The 16,500-nt window shown below is 42.8% G+C and overlaps 1 protein-coding gene across 1 annotated transcript in view; it reads left to right on the top strand.

The window, feature by feature from the left end:
* Positions 1–12,394, top strand: part of LOC116978784 (nuclear factor NF-kappa-B p105 subunit-like) — a 35,428-nt gene extending 23,034 nt beyond the window's left edge. The window contains exons 11-12 of the mRNA XM_033030080.1: positions 6,647–6,718; positions 12,243–12,394. Coding sequence (XP_032885971.1) covers positions 6,647–6,718; positions 12,243–12,379 — 209 coding nt within the window. The 3' untranslated portion in view covers positions 12,380–12,394. The remainder of the gene's footprint in view (positions 1–6,646; positions 6,719–12,242) is intronic.
* Positions 12,395–16,500: the final 4,106 nt, after the last annotated feature.

Genomic DNA, 16,500 nt, shown 5'->3' with positions numbered 1-16,500 from the left:
TTTTGGCCAAGAGTCTCACTGTGGCAGGGAAGAAGCTCTTAAAAAAGCGTGTTCTGTTTGTGGCGATGCTGTCCGCTCGTCTGTGCCTGAGGTTGTATGTGCAGTTTTTGTGTTTGAGCAGGGAGTGAGCTGGATGTAGTGTGTCTCTGATGATTCTCTCTGCTCTTTTTTGACAGCGCTGTGTGTAGATTGTGTCCATGGAGGGGAGTTCCGTTCTGATAATCCTCTCTGCAGTCTTTATGACTCTTTGCAGAGCCTTCCTCTCTGTCTGTGTGGTGTTTCCATACCACACCGTGATGCCTGTGGTGAGGATGCTCTCTATCAGTCCTTTGTAGAACTGGGTGAGAGGGCGACAGTGCAGACCAGCTTTTCTGAGCAGCCTGATGAAGTGCAGTCTCTGCTGGGCTTTTTTCACTGTGGCTGCAGTATTCAAAGTCCAGTTCAGATCTGATGTTACTTGTAATCCCAGGTATCTGTAACTGTCAGCCCTCTCCACCACAGTCCCCTTGATGATGAGGGGCTGCAGGGGGGGTGGATTTTTTCTGAAGTCCATTATTAGTTCTCTTGTCTTGTCTGTGTTGAGGCTTAGGTCGTTCACCTCACCATAGGCAAGAATGTCGTTCTACATTCACCATGAATGTAGAAGACCTCCTTCGACTGTGTAGAAGACCTCCTTCGATCTCCTTCGACCTCCTTCGACTATGTTGAAGACTAGCTTCAACCAGCTTATCTAACACTATCTACAACTATCTAACACTATCTACGACTACCCTCGATTACCTTTGATTACCTTCGATTACCTTGGATCTACTAAACCTACGAGTAAAAAAGTATTGATTTTCACCATGCCGACCAATATTTACTCGCAGAAAATTTTTCAGCTTATTGAAAATTTATCCTCTACCAGACTGAGGCCGCAAGTAGTAACCACTATGCGGGAACTCCTCTCGACCATGAAGGAGACTCACCAGTGACCACCTACGACCACGTGTCAACCATACTGCGAGCTTGTGGTGAGCACAAACTCTCCTAAACTCGCAAATAAGGTTGCCATAGTGGGACAGGCCCTTTACACTAGCACTATGCTACATGCTAGGGACAATGTACAATTCTTAGTGAAGCCAATTAACCTACAAACCTGTACATCTTTGAAATGTGGGTGGAAACTGGAGCTCTAAGAGAAATCCCACGCGGTCATGGGGAGAACGTACAAACTCCGTACAGACGACGGATATGCAATGGAAGGCATTTAAAAACTGCATGGATGAACTACAACAAGTGTTCATCCCAGTTTGGCAAAAGAATAAATCAGGGAAGGTAGTGCATCCGTGGATAACAAGGGAAATCAGGGATAGTATCAAAACAAAAGATAAAGCGTACAAATTAGACAGAACAAGCAGCCTACCAGAGGACTGGGAGAAATTCAGAGTCCAACAGAGGAGGACAAAAGGCTTAATTAGGAAAGGGAAAATAGATTATGAAAGAAAACTGTCAGGGAACATAAAAACTGACTGCAAAAGTTTTTATAGATATGTGAAGAGGAAAAGATTAGTTAAAACAAATGTAGGTCCCTTGCAGTCAGAAACAGGCGAATTGATCATGGGGAACAAAGACATGGCAGACCAATTGAATAACTAGTCGGTACATTGCTGGGACTGCTTTGGGGCCACCTCCTGCACCTACACACAACTGACTGACTTCATCCACTTCACCACCAACTTCCATCCGGCACTCCAATACACCTGGACGATATACCGACACTTCCCTACCATTCCTTGACCTCACCATCTCCATCGCAGGGGACAGACTCCTGACCGACATACATTACAAACCCACTGACTCACATGGCTATCTGGACTACACGTCTTCCCACCCTGCCCCCTGTAAAGACTCCATCCCCTACTCCCAATTCCTCCGCCTACGCCGCATCTGTTCCCAGGATGAGACATTCCATACCAGGGCATCGGAAATGTCCTCGTTCTTCAGGGAACGGGGATTCCCCTCCGCCACCATAGATGAGGCTCACACCAGGGTCTCATCCATACCCCGTAACACTGCTCTCTCTCCCCATCCCCGCACTCGCAACAAGGGCAGAGTCCCTCTGGTCCTCACCTTTCACCCCACCAGCCGGCAAATACAACACATAATCCTCCGCCATTTCCGCCACCTCCAACGTGACCCCACCACTCGCCACATCTTCCCATCTCCCCCCATGTCTGCCTTCCGCAAAGACCGCTCCCTCCGCAACTCCCTCGTCAATTCTTCCCTTCCCTCCCGCACCACCCCCTCCCCGGGCACTTTCCGTTGCAACCGCAAGAAATGCAACACCTGTCTCTTCACCTCCCCCCTCGACTCCATTCAAGGACCCAAGCAGTCGTTCCAGGTGCGACAAAGGTTCACCTGTATCTCCTCCAACCTCATCTACTGCATCCGCTGCTCTAGATGTCAGCTGATTTACATCGGGGAGACTAAGCGTAGGTTGGGCGATCGTTTCGCCGAACACCTCCGCTCAGTCCGCAATAACCTACCTGAACTCCCGGTGGCTCAGCACTTCAACTCCCCCTCCCATTCCCAATTTGGTGGCAAAAACAGGAAAGTAGACTATTATCTGAATGGTGGCCGATTAGGAAAAGGGGAGATTCAACGAGATCTGGGTGTCATGGTATACCAGTCATTGAAAGTAGGAATGCAGGTGCAGCAGGCAGTGAAGAAAGCAAATGGTATGTTAGCATTCATAGCAAAAGGATTTGAGTATAAGAGCAGGGAGGTTCTACTGCAGTTGTACAGTGTCTTGGTGAGACCACACCAGGAGTATTGCGTACAGTTTTGGTCTCCTAATCTGAGGAAAGACATTCTTGCCATAGAGGGAGTACAGAGAAGGTTCACCAGACTGATTCCTGGGATGGCAGGACTTTCATATCAAGAAAGACTGGATAGACTCGGCTTGTACACGCTAGAATTTAGAAGATTGAGGGGGGATCTTATAGAAACTTACAAAATTCTTAAGGGGTTGGACAGGCTAGATGCAGGAAGATTATTCCCGATGTTGGGGAAGTCCAGAACTAGGGGTCACAGTTTAAAGATAAGAGGGAAGTCTTTTAGGACCGAGATGAGAAAATCATATTTTACACAGAGAGTGGTGAATCTGTGGAATTCTCTGCCACAGAAGGTAGTTGAGGCCAGTTCATTGGCTATATTTAAGAGAGAGTTAGATGTGGCCCTTGTGGCTAAAGGGATCAGGGGGTATGGAGAGAAGGCAGGGATGGGATACTGAGTTGGATGATCGGCCATGATCATATCGAATGGCGGTGCAGGCTCGAAGGGCCGAATGGCCTACTCCTGCACCTATTTTCTATGTTTCTATGTTTCTATGACAGTACCCGTAGTCAGGACCAAACCTGGGTCTCTGGCACTGCAAGGCAGCAACTACCGTTGCGCCACTGTGCCATCTGTCATTGTCAGAACCAATAATTCAATGTAATAAATGATTCTGGGAATTTCTCATCTATCCTTTAAGAAGTTGAATCTTAAAAGTGTTATTCATTGCTTGTACCACTGAAGTTCTCTGCATTATTTTAGAAAATAATTCTACCATTTGGTGCGCCCTGCTAGGGACAGTGCTGAAATAGATTGCAGTTTCAAAATTGCACATAGAGCTAATTGTTTCCCCTCCATTAAACTTAATGAATGGAAATATTATATTATTAGCACCCTCAATTTCTCCAGATGCACTTCCTGAGAGTGCCACTCCTCGCTGTGAATTCTCAATCATGGGATTAACACTTCATTGCCTTTAGTATGGCATGATATGGTGCTTTATTTGTCATATGTACCGAAGTACGATGAAATTCATTTTTGAATACAGTTCAGTACATATCAATATACATAAGCACTTTTCCTCTTGTGTATTTGATGCTTGTTGGTATGGTTCTACGTTCAAATAAATGATTTGCTCTAACTTTATTTCACAGCATTGTTAAAGAAAGATGTAGCTTCAGAATAGGTCTTCTGTTATCACTAGAACACTGAAGACAGGGCAGAAGAAGGGTCCCGACTTGAAATGTCACCTATCCGTGTTCTCCAGAGATGGTACCTGACCTAAAGAGTAACACTTTGGTGTAAACCAACATCTGCACTTCCTTGTTTCTACGTGCCTATTTGAGTCACTGATGGTGAAAATCAAGGGATAATTTTTATTCATTTATGGTATCTGGCAGCCCCTGGCATGGCTTGTGCTTATTGACAATCCCTAAATGGCCCTGGGACTATTGCTGTCCTTCTGTGAAATTGATTCCAACAACATTGGATTCCAGGATCTTATAGTACAGTATAGTATAGTATAGTATATCTTTATTGTCATTTTCCTGAGTACTCACATACCCAGAGGAAACAGAAAAACGTTGCTCAACCAGTGTCCATTCAGTGTGCAGTAAAAAATAAATAGAAATAAAAATACATATATCATGAACAAATTAAACACTCTACTCTCTACTAAACATCAACAGGCGTTCCGATCGGCAGCGGCACGACAGTGGCTCTGCTGCAGTGTGTCCAGGTTGGTGGTTGGTGCGCGATACTTTGGCAGGGGGCAAAGTCCATTTATCAGTCTTATAGCCTGCGGGAAGAAGCTGAGGAGCATCCTGCTGGTTTTGCAGCTAATGCTCCTGTACCTCTTCCCAGATGGCAGGATGGAGAATATGTGATGCGATGGGTGGTAGTGGTCTTTGATGATGGAGATGGATCTGCTGATACATCTCTTCCTGTATATGTCCAGCAGGAAAGGGAGTGGAGCACCAATAATCCTGCTGGCGGTCTTCACAATCCTGTCTAGTTGGTGCCGTTCGTACGCCTTGCAGCTCCCGAACCAGGAAGTAATGCCGTAGGTTAATGTGCTCTCGATTGTCCCCCTATAAAAAGTTCATAGGTGTGTAGTGGGGAGACCTGCTTTCCGTAGTCTTCGGAGAGGATGTAGTCGCTGCTGGGCTCTTTTGACCAGTGCTGTGGTGTTGGTCGTGTAAGTTAGGTCATCTGACAGGTGGAGTCCTAGGAACTTCACGCTGCTGACCCTTTCCACATCGGCTCCATCGATGTACAGAGGTGTATGGTGTTGTTTACCCGCCCTCCTGAAGTCAACCACCATCTCCTTAGTTTTTCCCATGTTGAGAATGAGGTTGTGGGATTTGCACCATCCTGTGAGCAGCTCCACCTCCATCCTGTACGCCGACTCATCATTGTCACTGATGAGACCCACCACTGTTGTGTCATCAGCGAACTTGTTGATGAAGTTGTTGTTGAGTCTAGCAGTACAGTCGTGTGTAAGCAGACTAAACAGCAGGGGGCTTAGGACACAGCCTTGGGGCGAGCCAGTGCTCACGGCTATGGTTTTTGATGTCCTACTGCCCACCCTGACTGTCTGCTGCCATTGCGATAGAAAGTTCAGGACCCAGTTACATGTGCCAGCATCAACCCCCAATAGCTCCAACTTCTCCACCAGCTGCTGTGGAATGATTGTGTTAAATGATGATGGAAGAACAATGATGATGGAAGAACAAGATGGTGTGTGACCTGGAGGGGATTCTGCTGATGGTGGTAGTTACAGTACCCACTGCACTAGTTTCCTAACTGGTCAAACTCACAGGTTTGGGAGGTTGCTATCAGAGTAGCTTTGTTGAGTGGTGGGTGTATTTAGTAGATTATATACATACGGCCAAGTTGAACCAGAATGTTTAGAATGGCAGAGAGGGAATTAAATGTCGACTACTCTGCCCTGGATGATAGATTGAGTGTTGCTGGAGCTGCATTCATTCAGGAACGTGGAGAGTATGCCAACATCCACCCAACTTATGCATTATACACATTAAACACGATGGATCCAAAATTTCCAGGACTAATTTGTTAATTTAACCCATTTCTGTGTCTGAAGGTAGGTACAAAGTGCTGGGGTAACTCAGCAGGTCAAGTAGCATCTCTGGAAGAAAAAGGATAGGCGGCGTTTCGGGTCAGGACCTTTCTTCAGACTGAAAGTGGGTGGGGGGTGGGGGGGGAGGGGGGAGGGAGGGGAGGGGGGAGAATTGCAGGTGAGAAAAGTCTATCAATTTGTTTCTATCTTTGACATAACAGCTTCTGCAGTTGTTCCCTGTGACATATTGATGAGTCTGTCCCAGTTCAGTTTATAATCAGTGGTGACCCCTCAGGTTGATGATGAGGGTTGGGCGGAGATTCAGTGATGACTAACGATTGAACCATAAGGTGTATTATAATGTAGGAAATATTACACTCAGTTTACACACACACAGCAAGCTCTTCTAAACAGCAAGGTGATAATTTCCAGCAGTGATGTTGAATGAGGTATTAATATTGATTATGACACCAGCAATAACACCTTTTCTTCCAAGTTGCCCATTGGATCTTTTAAATTCGTCTGAGGGAGAATTAATCTGAATGATGGCATCTCAGACAATGTAGCGCTTCCTCCAAACTTTCAGCAAGGAGGCAAATGTGCCTTCAACCAAGCCACACCTGGGACATTTTACTAAAAATATTAAACAACAAAAATAAATGGAAAAGGTTATGCAGCAAAATTCAGGAAATAATGTATATACTGTATGAGCATATCATTAACATCAGTGATTTCAACCTGTTTCAGAAATGACAATTTTAAAAAGACCTGAATTCTTCATATCACCTTCCTACACATACAGAGATGACAGTAGAACAGGTGAGGCTAATAGGTCTAATTGTTGGATGACAGGAATTAAAATACTATCCACCTTCCATTAATATAAATGATTATTATTCCTGAACTAAATTGTACCCTTTTATAGATATCGATATAAACTATGACAATGCAACTTTCCTTTAGAAATAACAGATATATGGGACAACAAATACCAGAAGACCTCAGGTAAATTCCGAGGCCTGCTCTGCATTAGCTGATCACAGTTTGAATACTATTGTGCAAAAGCATGAACTCTAATATTACATAATTATGGAAGAGCAAATAAGCCAAATACGGGAATTCTTTGAACACCATTGGAAGTTGTGAGCTGTTGTTCCTCACTCAATCTCATGTAAGACCATGACATTTATAGTTTTGTGATGTGTACATGGATGGCTGGTGACACCTATCTAAGCTCGAAGGTTCTTTTCACACAGATGACAGAGGTGTAGGAATGCTGCAGTACCAGTTCTGCTTGATTTTTGAGATTCTCTTTTCCTATTTCCTTGATTCTTGCTTCCTCATAACATAGAAACATAGAAAATAGGTGCAGGAGTAGGCCATTCGGCCCTTCGAGCCTGCACCGCCATTCAATATGATCATGGCTGATCATCCAACTCAGTATCCTGTACCTGCCTTCTCTCCATACCCCCTGATCCCTTTAGCCACAAGGGCCACATCTAACTCCCTCTTAAATATAGCCAATGAACTGGCCTCAACTACCTTCTGTGGCAGAGAATTCCACAGATTCACCACTCTCTGTGTAAAAACTTGTAATGTCTCTGTGTAATGTGTAAACGTGTAATGTGTAAGAAGAAACACTACATTTTCTTTGGATATGCCAAACAGTATTATGCAATGCTCATTGTTCCCAGTTGGAACTCTTCAGGAATGTTGTAAGAGTCTTTGAGTTGTTTGCCCTCAGTCAGAAGATTGAGGAGATTCGGTATGTCACCGAATACTCTCTTGAACTTCTACAGGTGTACAGTAGAGAGCAAATTGACTGGCCGCATCACAACTTTTTTCAGCAACTCAAATGCCCAGGAACAAAGAAGACTGTAAAACGTGGTAAACACTTCCCATTTCATCATGCATACCATCGAAGGGATCTACAAGAATCGTTGCCCCAAAAAGGCAGCCAGCATCGTCAGAGACCCACACCACCCTGGCCACACTCTCATTTCACTCCTGCCATCGGGAAGAAGGCATAGTTGAAACTGTAACATCTAAGTTCAGGAGCAGCTTCTTCCCCACAGCCATCAGGCTATTAAACACTACAACCTCCAAATAAGCTCCGAACTACATAGACTTGGTAGCAGTCTCTTTGACTTTACACTATTGTTGGGGGTTTTTCTATATGTTCTGAACTTTTCTGTGTTTATTATGGTGTTTACAATTTTTACAAGTCTGTTGTGCTGCTGCAAGTAAGAATTTCATTGTTCCCTTTATGACGATAAAACACTTTTGATTCCTCCATAAAGTAGCTGCTTTGGCATTTTGTCATACAATATGCTTTTGCACAGTAGCTGCACTATGATCAGCTAATACAGAGTAAGTCCTGGACCTAATTTTCTTTTGACATGTCCTGCCCTTCTGATCTTTCGGCAATGTGTGGAGGTAAGTCTGGGAGAGGATATGTGAGTCTGGCCACTTGATGTGAAGTATTCTCCACAGATGGGTCTTGTGGAAGTGGCCTGGTATTTTTGTTGTGTGCTGTCCATGTCTTGCGAGCATAAAGTGGGTGTGACAACAGCACAAAACAACTTCAACTTGGTCTTCATTTCCATTTGTCACATTTCCACTTTACTTCTCTATCTTCCTAAAGCAGAGCTGGGTTTGACTATCCTGTTGTTGACTGATCTCGAGAGAGAGATCGCTGCCAAGGTTTGTTAACTTGTTCACAATCGATAGCCTCTGACCCTGCACAAGGATGTTTAGCTCTGTGTTTGGGGCGGCACAATGGTGCAGTCATAGAGTTGCTGTCTTATTGTGGCAGAGACCGGACTTCGATCGTGACTACGGGCGCTGTCTGTATGGAGTTTGTACATTCTCCCTGTGGCCGCATGGGTTTCCCCTGGGTGCTCCAGTTTCCTCCAACAATGCAAAGACGTACAGGTTTGTAACTTGTAGGTTTGTAGTTGCTGGAGTTTCTCCAGCATTTTTGTGTACCTTCGATCTTCCAGCATCTGCAGTTCCTTCTGGAACAGGTTTGTAGATTAATTGGCTTTGGTACAAAATTGTGAATTGTCTCTAGTGTGTAGGAAAGTGCTAGTGTACTGGGTGATCACTGGTTGGCATGAACTCGGTGGGTCGGAAGGCCTGTTTCTATGCCATATCTCTAAAGTCCAAAGTCATGGGGTGTTTGAGTGCAGGTTGGAGCATCATTTATGTTTCTTTGGTGCTAATTGTGAGGCCAAAGTTGCTTCAGGCACTGGCAACCTTGTCCAAGCTCTATTACATGAAAAATTCCACGCTGCTCTAAAATCTGTACATGGTTTTCAACCATCTGTTTGTTCATCTCTACAAATTGCAGATAAACCAATTTCTTCACGGAAAGAAACAGATTTTAAAGACATGGCCTGAGCATCTCCAGCCTGTCCCAAATAGACCACCAACAATTTGTGATGAAGCAATAGGTCGCATGTCACAACTTCCAACAAACCTCGCTCTTGCTGAACCTGCAGACCTGGCTGAAGTTCAAAAGCCAGTGTCACAATTATCATGTGGAAAAGCTCCAGGAGCAGTTGCTATAGCACCAGAGGTCTTCAAAGAATGGGGCCCACTGTTGATTGAGAAACTGACAGACACTATGGAACAATTGTTGGATGACAGGAATTAAAATACTATCCAGAAATAATGCCTGACCCGCTGAGTTACTCCAGTGGAAGTGGAATTTATTCCATTTATTCATGTGGAATTTATTCCATTTATTCTGCATTACAGAAATAAATTTCAACGCAAAAATTTCTCAATGCAGAAATAAGTTTCAAGTCCTCGCAAGATATGCAAGATAGAGCAGTTACTACTAATAGGATTTTGAGGGAGTAGTAAGCCTAACAAAAAGTCCTGGAGGAACTCAATGAGGCAGCATCTGTGGAGAGAATGGATAAGTGACGTTACGGTTGAGGCCTCTTCGTCAGACTGAAGAAAGGTCCCGACCCAAAACATTGCCTGACCATTTCCTCCATGAAGTAGCCAATGCCGCCGAATGGAGCAGTCACTGGCTGTGGCTGAAGAGGAAAGATGCTGTCTGGGCTGCCATGTGACCATCTAGAGGCTAACAGTAAGACACACATCCAGGTCTGATCAACCTGCGGTAGGCCTGCCTCGACTGAGGGTGTCTTGTGAAAAAAGGCCGAAACACCCAGTGATGTTGAGGTACACAACTGAAGATGTGTCTGATTGTTAGCAAATTCACCTAGTGGTCATACCCAAGAATGTCAATTGTAGTGAAAACTTAGGGATTGTAACACCCAGTCCTACTAATCAATCATGGATGCTGCCTGACCCGCTGATCCAGAAAGCCCATTTCTGTGATTATTTCTGTGAATGGCATGGAACAGGAAACATGATATTTGTGGTAATTCAACTCCAAGAGAAGTGCCAAGAACAAAACTGCAGCTTGTTCGCCATCTTTGTTGATCTCACTAAATCTTTTGACTCTATTTGTCATGGAAGATCATGGCAAGATTTGATTGCCCTGGAGAGTTCATCACGATTATCTGACAACTTCACAGCAATATGATGGCCAGAGCAATCTTCAGAACCATTCATGATAACCACTGGTGTATAACAAGTCTGTGTGTTTGCCCTCACATTGCTTAATCTGATGTTCTCTGCATTTATCTCCAATTCCTACCCTGAATAAGAAGATGGAATCAAACATAAATGCTGGACTGGTGGTGCTCAAGTCTGAAGAAGAGTCCCAACCTGAAACGTCACCAATCGTTTTTCTCCAGAAATAATGCCTGACCCGCTGAGTTACTCCAGTGGAAGTGGAATTTATTCCATTTATTCATGTGGAATTTATTCCATTTATTCTGCATTACAGAAATAAATTTCAACGCAAACATTTCTCAATGCAGAAATAAGTTTCAAGTCCTCGCAAGATATGCAAGATAGAGCAGTTCACGGTGAAATCAGATGTAACAACCCAATTTCAACAATTGGGTCAGGAATTCAATCATTGATGAATTATGGTCAGTACACATAGTAGTTTTGCAAGGAAATATACGTGAAGAATATTTCCATGATCGGGGCTGATCTCTGATTAATTACATTAACGTTGTCAGTTAGCGGGCAGGGTCCATCTTGTGCACCCCCAGCTTTCTTCCCCCCCCACCTCACGCTCCGTCCTCCCATCTTATCCCGATATTCCTCCCTGCTCTGGAAATGACTGGAATAATAACCAGAGATTGAACAAAGGTACAATAGGTAGTGCCACTCTCTCTCTCTCGAAGATAAGTAGGGATGGGCAATGTGCCAGCAGTACTCAGATACTGAAACAAGAAATACAAAGAAAACCTCAAAGTAGCTCAATGTACTTAGTTGTAATTAGACTTTTCAGCAAAAGTTGTAGGTGCATCCTATCACACTTATTTCTAACTTATCACATTTATTTCTATTATGCCAATGGGGATAGAACTGGATGTTGCCTAAATGCCTATGTTTCTAAATAGCAAAATCATTAGATGTAGGTCGGACGGCTGAAACTGATCAGTCTGGCTAATGTGAATAGGGCATGAATGTAGCTGAAATAATTTCCTTATGCGTGGTGTTTAACCTGAAAATGATCACTGAATCTGTCTTAAGCAGGTTCAATGTGCACCCGAAAGAATAGGTGACAAATCACCTAATTTCTAGGCTTTTGTTTTCAGTTCTGATCACCTTCACCAACAATTTCTCTATGGTATTTCTAATGCCTTGTCTAAATGCAGCCATCTCATGATGCTGCTGGTAGCCTCCCCCACCCTAGTCATCCTACTAATTTCACTGTCGTCTTGCTTAGTTTCACTGTTTGTATCCACTTGTTACCACCTTCCCAACGGCCAACAATGGACCATTGTGGGCTCCACCTTTCCTTGATCATCTGGCTGGCTTCGATTTGTTCTTTTCATACCTTTCATTTATTTAATCTTTGTACCTTTTTCATATCTCTAGTTTCCCTCTCCCCTGACACTTTGTCTGAGGATGCGTCTCGACCCGAAATGTCACCTATTCCTTTTCTCCAGAGATGCTGCCTAACCCACTGAGTTACTCCAGCATTTTGTATCTATCATAATACTATTCATGTGTAGAACTCACTAAACATTTTAGATCAATCAATAATTCACATTTTCCAACAAGCACATCATCTAGGTTACTTGCAATTAACTACTAATTTATATTATTACTATTTGGTTTTAAATGTTAAATCCTTTACTATTTTTTTCAAAATACTCCTTGCAGTACTAATAGTAGTCTAGTTGTTTACTTTATCATTGCAGATACAAATTGAGCTTATTTTTTTATGTTTTTTCTGCAGGTTTACAGTTTTCTCAAGATAATGATATGCTGTCCTATTTTCATACATTTGAGCTGCCAGGTTATGGGGAAATAAAAAAGCCATTGGCTGTTTGCAATCACGTGCTAACAGCCCAGGACACCAGGAATAACATGTAAAAACTCTAACAGGCTAAAAAAAAATTGTAGTAATGACTTGTCAGAGATAAAGCTATGAAATCTCTGGGAATGTTTCCTATCAAGTTTTCTGCATTTTATAGAAATATTTATGGTTATGTAACAAGATAATATAAATTGATGTTATATGTAAAATTAATTATTGTGTAATTAAGACCAGAGACTGCCTTTACATGAGTCACCATTGTAAATTGTGATAGGTATCTTTAAAATCATGATTAATAATGTAGATCAAGCCCTTGATGTGGCTACCTCTAAAACTCCACTGGAGATTTATCACAATGGCTACTTGTGCATAAAGCTCTTGGAATATGGAAGTTAAGTGTTAGTGCTCTCCTTACTATTTGTATATTATAGTCTCTAATTTACAGTCTAGACATGATTCGAGACTCAAATGTGCATTTTAATTTCTGATGATGTAATTGCACACAACGTTAAGTTCCAGGTTGGTAGAATTTATTGCAAAATATGCAAATATTCAATTAACACCTTGATTTTGATCAGCAAATGGGTGTCATAATTTATTGTGCTTCATATAATTATAATAGTAACATGCTTAGTGGAGCTAGCTTAATACGTGTTAACTAGACTTGACTTGCAAGATAATTTATCTGAAAGCCACCACAAAAAGTGCACATTGTATCATATTATATGTCAATTACCAAAAAATAAAAGTATTAGATCCCTGAAAATGGCAATTTGCCTGATTTCTTCTTTATTCGATGTGGGTTTCTGGGCATCTAAAGCATCTCAAGCCCAGTGGGTTTCTGCTCTCAAGGAACTTCAGCAAGTAATAATTTTCACTGAACCACCAACCACCAAGGCAGAATAACAAAGGTTTTCTAAAAGCGGATATTCTGAAAGAAGGGAATGAGGTAGAGAAATGAAAGTTTAGACAAATAATTCAAATCCTTCAGAGATCAAGTCCGAATGGTTTTTTTCCCCTGATTATTTGATTCTAAATTAAAGGTAAACAACTTTGCAGAGAAAATGCTGTATTTTCACAGTAAATTTACCACAACAAATTTGGTGAATATATGTGGCTTTATTGAGGTTGTTTTAAATTTGATGAGAACATTTATTACAACCAGTTATATTTCTATCATTGAACATTCATTTTATTTCTTAGAGCATCTTATAATAGTTGAGTACAGGAACAGTCTTGAAGCAAATTAAATACTGGAAACCAGTATATCTTTCTTGTACATTTTTCTATGATATATTTGTACATAGATGTTTTATTAATAAAATTATACTTTTTCTGAAGACTTTCCTGTGCCTATTTAACTTCATCTATTTGAGCCTAGTTGTTTTTAGATATTTGTTCAATCTGTTGAACACAATGGTATAATTCATTGAATATTTTATCAGTGATGATAACATATTCAGGATATGCAGGAGGTAAGCGTTGCAAAACTGTTTTTGTTGAGCATGTTATTGAGCAGTAGTAATGCCAATTTGGTTAAGATATGGCGATGGATCTATGTGGTAATGCTCGCTGTTAAATAATGTGACATTAATGTCCACCAGAAGTTTACATGCTGGGCAGATGATACCAATCAGAGAAAAGTGCCAATGTCATGTCAGATTTACCAAGACACATGTAAATTAGGAGCAGGAGTAACTCACTCAGCACCTGAATTCTGCTCAGTCATTTAACAAGATCAAGGCTGCTCTAATTGTAACCTAAATTCTTCATTCCCATCTACACCAATAACTTCTCTCATTGTTTATCGGGAATCTACCTCTGCCTTAAAAATATTCCCAATAATTGCTCTTTGAATAAGTCTTTCAAAGACCTATGGGCAGACCCTTTGCTATGACACTCAAAATTGAGCTTTGGTGCATCCTGTTTCGATTGATTATCCTTGAGATGTTTCTACAACTTAATTGGAGTCCACCAGTGGTAAATTACATTGACTGGACATGATTTGGAAAGGCACACACCTGTCTATATAAGGTCCCACAGTTGACAGTGCATGTCAGAGCAAAAAACAATGAAGGAATCTAATGAAGATGAAGGAATTGTCCGTAGACCTCCGAGACAGGATTGTGTCGAGACACAGATCTGGGAAAGGGTATAAAACAATTTCTGCAGCATTGCAGATCCCGAAGAGCACAGTGGCCTCCGTCAATCTTAAATGGAAGAACTTTGGACCCACCAGGACTCTTCATAGAGCTGGCCGCCCTACCAAACTGAGCAATCGGGGGAGAAGGGCCTTGGTCAGGGAGGTGACCAAGAACCCAATGGTCACTCTGACAGAGCTCCAGAATTCCTCTGTGGAGATGGGAGAACCTTCCAGATGGACAACTATATCTGCGGCACTCCACCAATCAGGCCTTTATGGTAGAGTGGCCAGACTGAAACCACTTCTCAGTAAAATGCATATGACAGTCGGCTTGGAGTTTGCCAAAAGACACCTAAAGGACTTTCAGACCATGAGAAAGTCTGATGAAACCAAGATTGAACTCTTTGGCCTGAATGCCAAGCGTCACGTCTGGAGGAAACCATGCACCGCTCATCACCTGGCCAATACCATAGCTACGGTGAAGCATGGTGGTGGCAGCATCATGCTGTGGTGATGTTTTTCAGCGGCAGTAACTGGGAGACTAGTCAGGATCAAGGGAAAGATGTACGGAGCAAAGTACAAAGGGATCCTTGATGAAAACCTGCTCCAGAGCGTTCAGGACCTCAGACTGGGGCAGAGGTTCACCTTCCAACAGGACAACAACCTTAAGCACACAGCCAAGACAATGCAGAAGTGGCTTTGTGACAAGTCTGTGAATGTCCTTGTGTGCCCCAGCAGAGCCTGGACATGAAGCCGATCTCTGGAGAGACCTGAAAATAGCTGTGCATCGACGCTCCCCACCCAACCTGACAGAGCTTGAGAGGATCTGCAGAGAAGAATGGGAGAAATTACCCAAATACAGGTGTGCCAAGCTAGTAGCATCATAGAAACATGGAAAATAGGTGCAAGAGTAGGACATTCGGCCCTTCGAGCCTGCACCACCATTCAATATGATCATGGCTGATCATCCAACTCGGTATCCTGTACCTGCCTTCTATCCATACCCCCTAATACCTTTAGCCACAAGAGCCACATCTAACTCCCTCTTAAATATAGTCAATGAACTGGCCTCAACTACCTTCTGTGGCAGAGAATTCCAGAGATTCACCACTCTCTGTGTTAAAAATGTTTTTCTCATCTCGGTCCTAAAAGATTTCCCCCTTATCCTTAAACTGTGACCCCTTGTTCTGGACTTCCCCAACATCGGGAACAATCTTGCTGCATCTAGCCTGTCCAACCCCTTAAGAATTTTGTAAATTTCTATAAGATCCCCCCTCAATCTTCTAAATTCTAGCGAGTACAAGCCGAGTCTATCCAGTCTTTCGTCATATAAAAGTCCTGGCATCCCAGGAATCAGTCTGGTGAACCTTCTCTGTACTCCCTCTATGGCAAGAATGTCTTTCCTCAGATTAGGAGACCAAAACTGTACGCAATACTCCAGGTGTGGTCTCACCAAGACCCTGTACAACTGCAGTAGAACCTCCCTGCTCCTATACTCAAATCCTTTTGCTATGAATGCTAACATACCATTCGCTTTCTTCACTGCCTGCTGCACCTGCATGCCTACTTTCAATGACTGGTGTACCATGACACCCAGGTCTCGTTGCATCTCCCCTTTTCCTAATCGGCCACCATTCAGATAAAAGTCTACTTTCTTGTTTTTGCCACCAAAGTGGATAACCTCACATTTATCCACATTATACTGCATCTGCCATGCATTTGCCCACTCACCCAGCCTATCCAAGTCAACTTACAGCCTCCTTACATCCTCCTCACAGCTAACACTGCCCCCCAACTTCATGTCATCCGCAAACTTGGAGATGTTGCATTCAATTCCCTCGTCCAAATCATTAATATATATTGTAAATAACTGGGGTCCCAGCACTGAGCCTTGCGGTATCCCACTAGTCACTGCCTGCCGTTCTGAATAGGACCTGTTTACTCCTACTCTTTGCTTCCTGTCTGCCAGCCAGTTCTCTATCCACATCAATACTGAACCCCCAATACCGTGTGCTTTAAGTTTGTATACTAATC

This window comes from Amblyraja radiata, chromosome 11, assembly GCF_010909765.2.
Source record: "Amblyraja radiata isolate CabotCenter1 chromosome 11, sAmbRad1.1.pri, whole genome shotgun sequence".
Taxonomy (NCBI): domain Eukaryota; kingdom Metazoa; phylum Chordata; class Chondrichthyes; order Rajiformes; family Rajidae; genus Amblyraja; species Amblyraja radiata.
Note: the sequence above shows the minus strand (reverse complement) of the source record. Positions and strands in the feature narration are given on the sequence as shown.